The 13,087-nt window shown below is 40.1% G+C and overlaps 7 protein-coding genes across 7 annotated transcripts; 2 read left to right on the top strand and 5 right to left on the bottom strand.

Moving 5' to 3' along the window:
- Nucleotides 1–347: 347 nt before the first annotated feature.
- On the top strand, nucleotides 348–1,556 carry FTR1 (high-affinity iron permease; the record flags this gene model as incomplete). Its single annotated transcript, XM_038921763.1, has 1 exon — nucleotides 348–1,556. One exon carries the CDS (start codon nucleotides 348–350, stop codon nucleotides 1,554–1,556), a length of 1,209 nt encoding a protein of 402 aa, XP_038777691.1.
- Nucleotides 1,557–1,897: 341 nt separating this feature from the next.
- Nucleotides 1,898–3,652, bottom strand: FOA43_001449 (uncharacterized protein; the record flags this gene model as incomplete). Its single annotated transcript, XM_038921764.1, has 2 exons — nucleotides 1,898–3,482; nucleotides 3,648–3,652. 2 exons carry the CDS (start codon nucleotides 3,650–3,652, stop codon nucleotides 1,898–1,900), a joined length of 1,590 nt encoding a protein of 529 aa, XP_038777692.1.
- A 141-nt stretch (nucleotides 3,653–3,793) lies between these two features.
- Nucleotides 3,794–4,192, bottom strand: FOA43_001450 (uncharacterized protein; the record flags this gene model as incomplete). The annotated part of the gene is made up of 2 exons (XM_038921765.1): nucleotides 3,794–3,943; nucleotides 4,013–4,192. 2 exons carry the CDS (start codon nucleotides 4,190–4,192, stop codon nucleotides 3,794–3,796), a joined length of 330 nt encoding a protein of 109 aa, XP_038777693.1.
- Nucleotides 4,193–4,456: 264 nt separating this feature from the next.
- On the top strand, nucleotides 4,457–7,204 carry FOA43_001451 (uncharacterized protein; the record flags this gene model as incomplete). Its single annotated transcript, XM_038921766.1, has 2 exons — nucleotides 4,457–4,934; nucleotides 5,217–7,204. 2 exons carry the CDS (start codon nucleotides 4,457–4,459, stop codon nucleotides 7,202–7,204), a joined length of 2,466 nt encoding a protein of 821 aa, XP_038777694.1.
- A 47-nt stretch (nucleotides 7,205–7,251) lies between these two features.
- On the bottom strand, nucleotides 7,252–9,189 carry FOA43_001452 (uncharacterized protein; the record flags this gene model as incomplete). Its single annotated transcript, XM_038921767.1, has 1 exon — nucleotides 7,252–9,189. One exon carries the CDS (start codon nucleotides 9,187–9,189, stop codon nucleotides 7,252–7,254), a length of 1,938 nt encoding a protein of 645 aa, XP_038777695.1.
- Nucleotides 9,190–9,427: 238 nt separating this feature from the next.
- On the bottom strand, nucleotides 9,428–10,282 carry FOA43_001453 (uncharacterized protein; the record flags this gene model as incomplete). The annotated part of the gene is made up of 1 exon (XM_038921768.1): nucleotides 9,428–10,282. One exon carries the CDS (start codon nucleotides 10,280–10,282, stop codon nucleotides 9,428–9,430), a length of 855 nt encoding a protein of 284 aa, XP_038777696.1.
- Nucleotides 10,283–11,258: 976 nt separating this feature from the next.
- On the bottom strand, nucleotides 11,259–13,018 carry FOA43_001454 (uncharacterized protein; the record flags this gene model as incomplete). The annotated part of the gene is made up of 3 exons (XM_038921769.1): nucleotides 11,259–12,899; nucleotides 12,925–12,932; nucleotides 13,015–13,018. 3 exons carry the CDS (start codon nucleotides 13,016–13,018, stop codon nucleotides 11,259–11,261), a joined length of 1,653 nt encoding a protein of 550 aa, XP_038777697.1.
- Between the last annotated feature and the right edge of the window lie 69 nt (nucleotides 13,019–13,087).

The raw sequence follows: 13,087 nt of genomic DNA on the forward strand, positions 1-13,087 counted from the left end.
CAAAAGAAATAAAGCGGCATCTTACTTTCTTGTTTGCTTTTTTTTTTTCCTATTACAACGTTATGGGAGTCATTGTTCTTTTAAATCTTCGTACATTATTGCAACCTCATTTGCTAGATTTAGCCGTCGTGAATGTTATTTGGGCCGTTCATTGTAGAAGAGGAACAATAACAGAGAGTACAATACTGGTGGGTAATTCAAACATTATTCGGCTTTTCTTATAATTAATTAAGCTTAATCTAAGTTTAATGTTATATAAGCTGTGGAAATGCCACCACCATCTACTTGTGAAAAGTTTTATTCTTGTCTTGGGCTTTCCGTTATATCCATCTCCATCACTGTAAAAGATGGCCGCAAACGGTATTTTCAATGTCTCGGTGTTTTTCATCGTCTTCCGTGAATGCTTGGAGGCTGTTATTGTCATCTCCATTTTGTTGGCCTTCGTCAAGCAGTCACTTTCTTCGGATAAGAATAAGAAAGTGAAAAAGAAGCTTTATACGCAGATCTGGGTGGGTTCCCTTGCGGGTATCTTCCTCTGTCTTTGCGTTGGTGCTGGTTTTATTGGAGCATATTATTCTCTTGGTAAAAATCTCTGGGCCAATTCTGAAGACCTCTGGGAAGGTATTTTCAGTATCATTGCAACCTTCTTGATTACTATTATGGGTGTTGCCATGTTAAGAATTAACAAGATGCAGCAGAAATGGAGAATCAAGATCGCTAGAGCCTTGACTACTCCTCCTGCCGAAAAGTGGGGTCGTTTTAAGATAAGCTACCTCGCCAAGAAGTACTCCATGTTCATTCTTCCCTTCATTACTACTTTAAGAGAAGGATTGGAATGTGTGGTTTTTGTTGGTGGTGTTGGTATTGGTTCTCCTGCCAAATCTTTTCCGTTGCCTGTCATCTGTGGCTTTATCGCCGGTATTGCTGTCGGCCTTCTCCTTTACTATGGAGGATCCACCTCATCTTTACAAATATTCCTTTGCCTCTCTACCTCTATTCTTTATTTGATTGCTGCTGGTTTGTTTTCCAGAGGTGTTTGGGATTTCGAGACCAACCGATTCAACCATAAAACCGGAGGCGATGCATCTGAAAGTGGTTCTGGTCCGGGTTCTTATGATATTTCTACATCTGTTTGGCACGTCAACTGCTGCAACCCGGAGACTGATAATGGTTGGGACGTTTTCAACGCTCTTTTGGGATGGCAAAATAGTGCCACTTATGGCTCTGTCATTTCCTATAACGTCTATTGGTTGTGCTTGATTGTTTTCTTACTTCTATTACTATTCCAAGAAAAGCGTGGTCACTTACCATTCACTAAAAATTTGACCTTCACCAAGGTTAATCCAATGTACTACATTAAGCGTGGTGAAAAGGATGAATTGAATGAGGCCGAACAGCAAGAATTGTTCCGTAAGGCCCATCAGCAGCTTAATGACCGTGCAGATGCTTTAGAGGAGGAAGATCAACGTAATGCTACCAAACTTGATGACTCTGTTGAGCTTGAGGACGTCATACACACAGATGTCCCCACTCAAACTGCCAAGATTGATGCTTGAATGCGAGGGTTTTCAATTTCCTTTTGAAGAGTGGATGGTTTTTCTCTTGAATCTTGATTTCTGCACGCACACACACACACACATCGCTGGAATTGAGGTTCATTGGTGAACTTGAAGCTCTACAAATACAAATTGACCTTATCTTTCAAACTCTTTTCATATTTTTCCCATATTCTTATGGCTCACGACAATGCTTCACTCTTTTGCGGAGGTAACATTTGAATAGCTTACTATCATTACCTGTTTTATCTTTCTTTCTTTTAATTTCCTTTATTTTCCTTTTAATATTATTTGTGACGAACAATTATTCTAGCTATGAAGAGATTCACTCGTTTCTCTTTTCAGTTGATATTGGTTAGATCTCTTAGTGCTCTTGGTCTCTTTGATCTTCCCGATGATATATTTCTTGATGTAGACAACTTTCTCTTAAAAGGGCTTCCTCTCATAATCAAATTCTCCTCTCCTATTTCCTTTTCCGGTATCATTCCTTCCCATATCAGTAAGAGCTCTTTATACTTTGCCGATGGAGGCAAGTCAATTAATTTGAGCTTTCTGTCAATTTCCTGATATAACTCATGGTTGCAAACGATCTCATTGTACGAGGCAACTAGCAACAACTTGAATATCTCACATTTCACCTCCCATAGCTTCTCGTATTGTCTGCCCCTATACCACTTTTCGAAGAACATATCCAGAAAGTCTTGCATAGCTATAGATGCCGTGACATAATAAAGAGATCTCATAGTGGATCCAAATAAATCCACTGTGGTTTCCTGCGGTCTGCTAATCAAATGATAAACTCCCTTGAGCATACTGTGGGCAAGTTGAAAGTAGATTTCTCCATCTAAAACCTCCGTTTCGTCTTGATATTGAACTAGATCTGAAATCAATTGAAATGCGGCTCTACGAAGCCTGTTTTCGGTTTCTTCGCTGTCCAGTAGTCTGCACCATATATTATGCTTGGTAAATACTTCTTTGACAATATCATTTACTCCGTCGAGTTCAAGCGATATAGCAACACGAATAGTCCCAATTCTTTCTGTGATTTCTTCAGCCGTATGAATCTCAATATACTCCTGATCAATATCCAATTCATCAAAATCAACCTCTACATCTTCTGTATTTGCAATGTTTTCGTTGCCAAGGCAGTTGTTCAAATATGTCTCAAGATATTCAGGACAGTTCTGCTTTAACTTACAGGACTCTTCATAAGTATTAATGGAGCATGATGAGAGTCGCTTTCCTGTTCTAAACTTTCTCACAACAAATGGAGAATTCGATAGGTTCTTTGGGGCTGCGGAGCTTTGTAAAGAACTCATGTAAGTATTATCAAAACTGAAATCTTCTGCATCTCCAGGATGATGCTTAGGCTCCCCTGTAACTTCATCAGCATAGTAATGGTCCATTGACTCCTTTACATCTGTATCTCCTGCATAATAGCTAATAAAACTATCACTATAATAGTCTTCACTGTCATAATTCTTCTCATCCAATCCCAATTCTTCTAGAAGTTGGTTCGAATTTCCATTACTACCTGTTGAGATTGAACGTTCTCTAAATCTTACTTCGTTCTCTCTTTGAGACATATTATAATATTCTTTAATATGTTTTGCAAGTAAAATAAAAGCTAATATTCCTACTAGCACAAATACAAGAAGTTCCACTCCAATATATAATGTTATAAGGGAGAACTTTTCGTTTAGATCGGTCATTTTGCTCTCGCAAATGCTCTCAAAATGAGGTTTAGAGTGCATTGATAATTTGCCTTTGCCAAAATGACTGGTATCGGATTCGGGAAATGTTGCAGAAACAGTAGAAGTGGATAAGTAATCGCTTGTAACGAATTGATTTGAAGGGCTCACGATATCTGTATTTATTCCAGAAAGGGATGTTAGTCTGTAATTTGGAAGATAAGCGCCAAAATCTCTTTAAGTGCTTTTATAGACTTACCACTTGTATTTATTAACCAATCAAATAACAGATCAAATGCGGGCATGCTTGAACCATAAAAGGGGGGGTTAAAAGGAAAAGAGTTAATATTCGACTTTAAAACGAAATCCTTGTTCCCCTTTTAAACGAGAGAAGAAAAACCTCATATGAATTTTAGTGTCGCGAAGAAACTACCGAGATAAGAAAGAGTCAACTAAGTACAAAGGGATAAAAAATGAGTTAATAAATAGATGGATGAATAAATAAATATAGTAGAAAATGCCCAGACAGCATCCAAATACTCAGACTCAGACAGTGTTCTTGAAGTTCTCGGGACCCTTTTCATATCTCGGAGGAGCATTCCTGTCATACATAATTCCGCCCGGTCTCTTTGGTGGAATAATAGGATCCGGATGCTGGAATTTGGCCAACATCTCCTCTGTTTTATGTAGCACATCCTGCAAATGGGATAATGGTTAGTATTTTTTTATGCAATTGCTGGTTGTAATTAATAATTGGGCACTTACCCTAAGTTCCAATGGATCGGAAATGGCTTTATTTTGCTCAAAGCGAAGTTTAATCTCGGCAGCCTTGGATCTATAGAAATCGTTTCTATTAATCCAATCATGAGCGGTTCGAAGCGCCCGTCTATAAAGCGACGAGACGTATTTAAGATTCTGTGGCGAAAATGGAACCGGTGCCTTCATGCTTGCACGAAATACCACCCAAAAGACAAAGCACACAAACCGATCGTAACAAACAATGCTAGTGGGGTTCATTTCTCAACCTCTCATTCCAAAATTTTTTTCTTCAAATGAGAGAGCAGGGAAAAGAGAGCAGGGAAAGAAGAAGATGAAAAGGATATAATGTGGTGTACGGATGTACAGATGTGATGCTGAGACGGACGATTGATAAGGAGACGGCGACGGAAAGCGACAGGATACTTTATTAGAGTTATCTAGTAATTGGAAATGGAATCCAACGAACTAGAGAGGGAGAGTGATGAAAGCGAAGACGAGAATTTTATTGATGCTGAATCAGAACTGGAAGAAGTCGATGAGCAGAAGGAGAAGGGAGAAGTAACCGAAGGTGAAAAGAAGGCATCGTTTCGGCTTTTTGTGCCTGAAGACGATAGTGTCAATGAAGCAAGCTTCCAGAAGCAGCCGAAACCGGAGGAACCGGAGGAACCGGAGGAACCAGAGGAACCAGAGGAACCAAAGGACCCGAAGGACCCGAAGGACCCAAAGGACCCAAAGGACCCAAAGGAACTAGAAGTGCTACAGGTACCCAACTCACAGTCCAGTCAAAATATCTCATATAAGAGGCCAGTCATGTTTCGGCAAACTTCGTGGAAATATGATAACTACAACAGGTATCCTGACTACATACAGAAGTTCTTGAAGCCTCATAAATTCAAGGTCACACGACCTCGGGAAGAACATAAGTACCGTCGCAACAGCACACTACGAAGCCAGAAGCAGCAAAGATTGCACCAGATAGAGCTTCATCATGTCGAAAGTAAAGACCTTCCATCGTATCTGGCTAAGTTTTTAAGGTAGCCGGCGAGCTACTGCATGCTGGAAGTTCTATAGGGTGCCACCGGGAGCCACCAGGTGCCACGGGTGGCCTTCGCGCATATTACGTTTTCTGTACAGCCGTATATATTCACTAAATAATCAACTCGTTCTCTCTTCTACCTTCATCTTCTTTGAATCCAAATGCCTTCTCTAGCCCAATTCGATCTTGTACTCAAAGTCAGCACTCCAATTGACTTAAAGACCAAGCAGCCGTTGCCTGAGGCTGAGGTCAACATCAAACGCCTAGTGAAAACATTGGACCTCAATCGCTTCGTAGTAGCAATCAAACCAGACAATCACCTAGGCTTTCTGCTTTTCTTTGTCACAGTTTCAGCCGATTTATTTCAATCATTACTTGAAAAGGCAAAAAGAATCGACGGTCTTTACTCTGTCGACCAATTGACGGAGGAGCCTACACTTTCTGACAGACTTAGGCTAATCAGCGCCAAGTTGTCTTCTGCCAAATCAGAAGGTGGCGCCGGTATCACCGTAGGAAAGGGTAACTGGTCGTTTGTTAAGGCATGTATACCTGTGGCAAGCTTCAGGTGGTCAGAAAAGGGCCTGAACGTGCTTAAAAGTACTCTTGTTCCCTTCAACGCTACTTCCAGCAAGGCCCAATCCAGCTTCCTTTTGAAGAACTACGGCTCTAGGTATTCGTTCTATTTTCGTGCCATCAACCAATATATTCTGTTCCTATTGGTTCTTTCGGTCATTGGTATTGTTTCCAACCATCTCTATGGACGTTTTTCTAAAGTGTTCACATTTTTAAACCTATTTTGGGGGGTCTCTTTCTATCTCTATTGGTACGGAAGTGAGAAGAAATTGGCTAAGGATTGGAACGTTACCAATGTGTCTCGTGTCGATGTTTCTAGAACTGAAAAGAAGGATCCTCCTTATAAAATATTGCTTAGAAAGGCTGCTTTTGCTCCAGTTGCCATCACAAGTTCTTTGAACTTGGTGTTTTTCCAGTTTGCATGCTTCTTGTTAGAAATCTTTCTCACGGAATTGTATCAGGGACCAGGGAAATCCTTCTTGGCTTTGGTTCCTACTATTGTTGTTTGCACTATTGTCCCTATTTGCACCGCAATATACTCTGCCGTGGCCAACGTTTACCTATCCTTTGAAAACAACCCTACTGAGGCCACTCAGTCCAAGTCATTGCTCTTCAAGATGTTTGTCTACAACTTCTTAGCTAGCTATATTCCTCTTTACATCACCTCCTTTATCTATTTGCCTGTCGGTTACAAGGTCAATCCATATTTGTCTACCATCGACCAATACACACAGATTCTTACCAATTCAACTATATACTTGTCCAGCTACAAGATCCCTCTCAAAACATCCAATTACTCAGTTAACAACTTGAGATTAATCAACCAGTTCAGTTATTTTATTGTCACCAACCAAATAATTGGCCTCTTTATGGAATACGGACTTCCATTCGTTCTTCACAAGCTTTCCGCTGCTCCACTTGTTGGAAAATTCCTTGGGGGCGTGGAAGTCGTTGATACCACGGACTCTGATGATGAGAAAGACCTTTTGAACGATCTTAGATCCAAACTAACGCTTCCTTCTTATAATATCAACGATGAATACAGACAGATGGTTATTCAATTTGGTTTCATGATGTTGTTTGGTCCTACTTGGTCCATTGGAGCCGCTATTTCTTTAGTTGTCGAGCTAATTCAAACCAGAGGAGATTTCTTCAAGTTGCTTAAGCTTGTTCAACCTCCCATCCCAGATAGATCAGATTCATCCTACCCATGGCCTTTCTTCCTGAAGGTTTTGCTTATTATTGGATCATTCACTTCTGTTTGTATCACTTTAATGTACAATGGAGGGGATCTTGTTTCATATACTGATCATACATCCGTCAAGGCAAATTGGCTTTATATTCTTCCTTTTGCTTTCTTGACATGCTTTACCACGCAGATTGTCATTTATATCGGTGAAGTCGTCATTGACGAATATTACACGGATCCGGGTTCTGTAATTGCAAAAAGAGAGGAACAATTACAGAAGATTGTGAAATCCGTGGACGAAAAGGATACTTCTTTGCCCAACGATACTGAAGCCTTGATCTCCAAGGCAATTCAAACCTTGATTCCTGGACAGTCCAAGAAAACCAAAAAAATCAACTGAGTTTAACTTATACTTCTCTCTTCTTTAAATCACTATAACAATTATAACTATGTCCTCACAATATCAACCCTAGCTCTCTTCCAAATGTTATTTAAATAAATGTTTTCATCAACTTTATCGAAATCCTTTAGGTTTGGCGTCTTCACTGTCATCACGGCGTAAGTTCCATTACTATTCATTCTGACAAAATGTCCCGGATTGATCACCACCACATTCTTCACCACTTTGGCAAAATGCTTTAGCTCTGAAGGAATTATCAGCACATCTGGAAGTGAGTCTGCAAACTCAGTTAATCCCATATAGGGCACATGCAAATCTGCGCCTGAAACGATTAATTGATCCCGATTATGTGGGTCATCCGAAGAGAGAATTGAGCTTCTTTTACGTTTGATTCCACCGGGAAACACAGGATAGTACCGCCTCTGCTCCAATACGTGCTCTGAAACCCTATTAAATCGGGATTCACTAAGATTATTTCCGCCAGTGACGTCCTTTAAATCTCTAAACACATCGTTGTTGGAACAACCGATAAGAGCTTCGTTCAAGGAAAATGTAGCCGGATTTGGAAAGCATTTGAAGTTTTTAGTGAGCCCCATAGCTTTCCTATCAAACATCTCCTGCGGATAGGCAGCATGATCCGTAGTAGCATCCCTAGTAGAAGGTATAAGAATGACTTGATGGCACGTTAGTCGTTTCAAGATGGGTGCAATAACATACTTAAAAACCTGGTCCAAGGTCTTCGGTTCCTTTTCCAAATCAGGGAAACTGAGAGTACCTTCTTTTATTTGACTATGTGTGACATCAAGAAAAGGCCCAAACATTATTATGGTTATAGGTTTGACTTCTTGGTTCATTCTATCAACAAATTCGGAAAGAAGATCAAAGCTCAATTTTCCGTTGGGGGTATAAGGACCCGCTGTGACAATTATTTTCATATTTTGTCCATGTAATTGGTCCTCGTAAGAATGAAGATCATCCAATGTAGATACAGGCGCCCCTAAATAGGGAATCTCGTACCTTTGGATAACTTTAAACAAATCTCCCGTCGGATTAATACCTCTCAAGCAAACAATCTGACCTGGAAAGAATGAATAATCCTTCAACTCATTCAAATTCAACCTTACGCGTTGTCCAATACCTCCAGAGCGTGACGATTCCAAGAATATGGAATGAGCATTGAGATCAGCATCAAATTCAGAGGTAGGAGAGTCTGGAACTATTCTTCCAATAGTCAAGATCTCAGTCTGTGACTGTATATTAGGGTTTCCAAACTCATTTTGATCGAATTTATAGTGATCAAGAACAATCTGGGCAGTTCTATCGATCTGATCATCGAGATAGTCGGCCACTTCAAGTAATTTCTGGTTCATAGTGCGAAATTTGTATTTTGTAGGGTCGAAGTTAGCCACCAACCTGAGCTTGTTAGGCTGAGAAGCACCTTCAACCGCAGTTTTATCCTCACTAATGATATCACCATTCAAAGTCTCTAAAATGCAGCCCGACTTCTGATTCTGTACGTTATGAGATGGAGTGCTTTCATGATCACTACTGGTTGCAAAAGGAGGGGACGATCCACGAGCAGAAAAGAAAGCAGCATCCTCGGAGTTTCGTGATTGCGGAGTCTCCAATTTTCGCCGCTTATGCGTCGACGACATAGGAGTGGAAGGCAGTACGCTACTCATACTAACATTAGGCGTAGCTCTAACAACAGATCTTTTTGCATGGCTTGAAGAAGGTGTTTTCTGACTTTCCTTGATGATCTTCTTTTGAATATACTCCTGTAAATGAATTAGATTCTCAACGGTTAGTTGAATATCTTCGTCGACAGTAGAAGACGTCACAACATAGGTTTCCCACTTCAAGAACAACTCCTCCGGTGTCAATCCAAAGAGATCAATCAATTCCTCACATTTCTTGATAACGTTCGGCTCATCAGCCTTGGGACCAAATTTAGCCACGATTTGCGAGCCAATAGACACAGACATAGTTTCTACAAGATACTAGCAATGCACAACTATCGAACAATTGAACTTCTTCTCATTAAATATGTAGTCTAAAAAATGGGCCGGAACGCGTTCGTCTTAGTTTTCGCGTTTCGTTACATTTTGAGTTCGTGTCAGCACCACTCACAGCCACAACTTTGATATTATGCCTCTACTTGGTTCTAATTAATAGTATATTATAGCTTCACACTTAGAAAGGTTACAGAAGTGATCCTGATGATTACTTTTTGTCAGATGCAGAAGTCTCCTTAGACTCCTCCTTAGACTCCTCCTTAGACTCCTCCTTGGCCTCCTCCTTGGACTCATCCTTAGACTCATCCTTAGACTCATCCTTAGACTTCTCCTTGGCCTCCTCTTTAGGCTCCTTATCCTCTCTTTCTCTGTAGGACGAATCTTTCTTCTCCTCTCTCTTTGGAGACTCGTCTCTCTTTCTATCATCATGCTTATGATTTCTACCCTTTTTTCCTCTACCTTTACCACCTCTTCTTTGGCCGAAGCTCTGTGCTTTGGACTCATCGTAAGCAACTTTGCTTATGATCTTCAACTCCTTATCTCCAAACTTCGGTTTTAGTTCTGCTTCCACTAGCTTGACAGCATCCTCCTCCTTTTTGAACTCTACAATAACAGATCCGGTAAATTCTTTGTTTTTTCTCTTCATTCTAACTTGATTGATAGGTGCAATCTTGTTGAAAAAGTCCAAAAGTTGATCCAAACTAGCCTCAATAGGAAATGGATCGGCCACAACGGATCGCTTGGCAATGTTGAGTTGAACTTGGTTCTGGTCCGTTGGAAGTGGAATCTTTCTTCTAACCATTTCACCATCCTCGCTAACTTCCAAGAAATCATCGGACGAACGCAAAGCCTCCACAATAAGTTCTATAGGTCTATATTTCTTCATTCTCTGGAATTGAGAAAGCACAGAAATCGGGACCCAGCCGTCATTAGCTTGCTGGGTAGTGAACAAGAATCGATCATTCAACAAGTTCGAGTCCGAAAAGTAAAATTCAACTTGGCTTAATATCTTAGCCTGAGTCTCTTTGTCAGACGTAGTTGTAGGACTGGAAGTTGTACTCATCTTGATGTGTATATCTAGCTTTCAGACAGATTAAGTGGTGATCCTTCCACTAAAAAAAAAAAAAAAAATTCGATCCGTGAAAAATTTTTGGATTTTTCAGAGAGAAGGGAAATTGAACAAATAATATGGTGCAAGGATGCGTCTAACTATGATAGAAACGATAGTGATGTTATCACATAGCATGAATAGTTGGTACTCACCGTCTTGCATAGATTATGGAACCGTACAAGCTCGTTGTAATCTCCAGTATCTCGCATTTGCCAGTAAAAAATCGACAGATTCGATACCACTATATAATCCAAGCTGTAATCTTGCTTGTCGGTAGGAATATTAGATGTCAATAAAGATAACCTCTCATTGATCTCTTTCAAAGAAATAAAATCCCGCCAGACAAGGACTCTGTTTGTCAGCAAGCTGCTGAAATCGCCGTTCAATTCATGCAAAAAAGTGTTTTTCAGGTCAATCGAGCCCAACTGATAAGCACAATCAATAAGTATAGTGAGACCCGAGTTATCACTTGGACTGCATTCTCTGAGAAGGATATCTCGAATAAAGGAGAACCATTGACGAGTATTCGTAACATTCGCTTGAACATATCGCGGAAGTTCTTCACTGTTTTGCTTTGTGACTATTTCTAAGCTGTCATATCTATCCACCGATGGCACTCTGAGGCTTTCCTGAGGAGGCTCTAGACTCTATAAGTAAAGTTAGTAAGCAAAATAATTGAGGAATTAATCGACCTAAACTTACATCGTATAAATTTTCCTCTTTTATGTGTTGTTGTAAGAGGTTCATGTAGACAATCAGTGAATAGTGAAAAGAAGCAAACCAGAAATAACAAAGAGGATCAATCTTAAAAGCGCTCAAAGTCCGAAGACAGATCTCATATTGCCGTTTTGGGACCAAGATGAAAATTAGATTTAAAGAGGTAAAAAAAAAAAGAGAAAGGACTCCATTGGTTATTCGTTTAGTATACTTAATATCTAACTTGTTGAATCAAATCCAAGCAAATTAAACCTATCACAGGAACCACAACGTTATCATTCATGCTCATATTGCCCTCCAAGATAGCGGTAATAACAGGTGTGAGGAGAAGAGAATAGTTATCATAAGAATTCTCACCCACGTTCTGGTAAGTGTATAAGGCGAATGCTGTGAAGAAGAAAAAGAAGAAAGAACCTTCAATGGTCTTCGAAGCTTCTGGCCAGTACAATTGTCCCATAGACTTTCCTATAAGAGAGGCAAACGAATCTCCCAATCCTAGCACCACCAATCCAATGACAGAACCTTGAGTACCGGTACAATTTGAGAGCCAAAGAGGTAAAGCAACACCTAGAACCAAAAATAAATAAGAAAGAACGTACGCACCTTCAGTATCTTTTCTATCCTGAAAAGGAATTAAGATCTTGCGGATGAAACCTCCAAATGGAGGAAGATTGTTGGCTCTGATGAGCTCCACAATAGCGAAAATACAGAACAAGCCCACAAGAGCAAGCGATGTTAGTTGAGGCTCCACTGTTATTGGATATCCCAAGGCAGTCAAAGTGACAAAATGCCAGATTTTTCTTCTAAAGCCAAATGGAATCTTTTTAGCCAGATAAAGAATGGAGGGAACCAACACCACCGAGGAAGTGATCCACGCTTTGAAAATTGTCGACTTGACAGCATCCTGAGCAATATATTCAGCTATCCAAAACCAAGGGGCTTTGCCTAATATTGGCTTGAGGAATCTATAGGAAAGCGTGAAACCGCTTCCAATAAAAACAACGTAAATGAGTAAAAGGGTCACTTTCTTTAGCAAAGTGCCTTGCTGACGAGATTTATAGAAACCAACAAGACAAGAAGTCAATGCCAAACTAATACCAAATGCCAGAACAAGCTTCTGGAAGATGACAAGCGATATATCACAGGTAGACTCATCGGCAAATACTAATAAAGCAACGACTAGATATGAAAACATGCTTCTCTCAGTAACAGAAAGGGACGAGGCGATGAAATGTTCTAGCAAAGTATACGAAGATGCGAACACAATGGGGGTACTGAGCATCTCATAAAAAGTAATCGTGTAAGGACCAGAACCAATTTGGTACATGGCGACGTAAGAAACCAAGATTCTAACGATAGGATTCATATAAGGCACCTGAACAATACAAGCAATAATGACCGGCATTTTGGATGGAAAATACATCAAAGTGACAGTCAATGGAACGAAAATAGAGTATATGAGACTGAATTCAGGAAGCTGAGGCTTTGAAATAGCTTTCTTCTCCTCTTCATCCTCAGCCCCGTTCACTTTTGCCTTATAATTTCTATAAGAAATGATACAGAGCATAATGACTTCGACTAAAGCCGTAATAACAGCCAATCCTCCATATATAAAAGGCCACATAGGATCAGATTCTCCGTTGTCTTGATCTATCTTCTGAGTGTAGTATATAAACATCATATTGGCAATGAAAAAAATCACCATAAGTTGAATAACATTGGGAAGTTTGATTGATTCATCAAGTAGATCCGTATAATAAGAATAAGCGGAACGCAATTCATCACTTTCAAGATCGTCATCCTCAATGTCACGTGCCTCAGCTTCTGTCTTACTCTCTTGTCCTTTCTGCTCCTTCTCCGCATTTATATCCTCGTACACAAGCTGCTGCTTATGCGCTCTATGTGTGACTCCAGGTCCAGATTTTTTACCTTTTTGAGCCATGATTCGTAGTGAAGAGAATAGTAACACATTTCCAGTTCAGAAGATCATCAGATTTCTCTACCGCTAAGATCCTCGGCTTCCGGACGTCGATCAAAAAA

This window comes from Brettanomyces nanus, chromosome 1 (assembly GCF_011074865.1).
Source record: "Brettanomyces nanus chromosome 1, complete sequence".
Lineage (NCBI taxonomy): Eukaryota > Fungi > Ascomycota > Pichiomycetes > Pichiales > Pichiaceae > Brettanomyces > Brettanomyces nanus.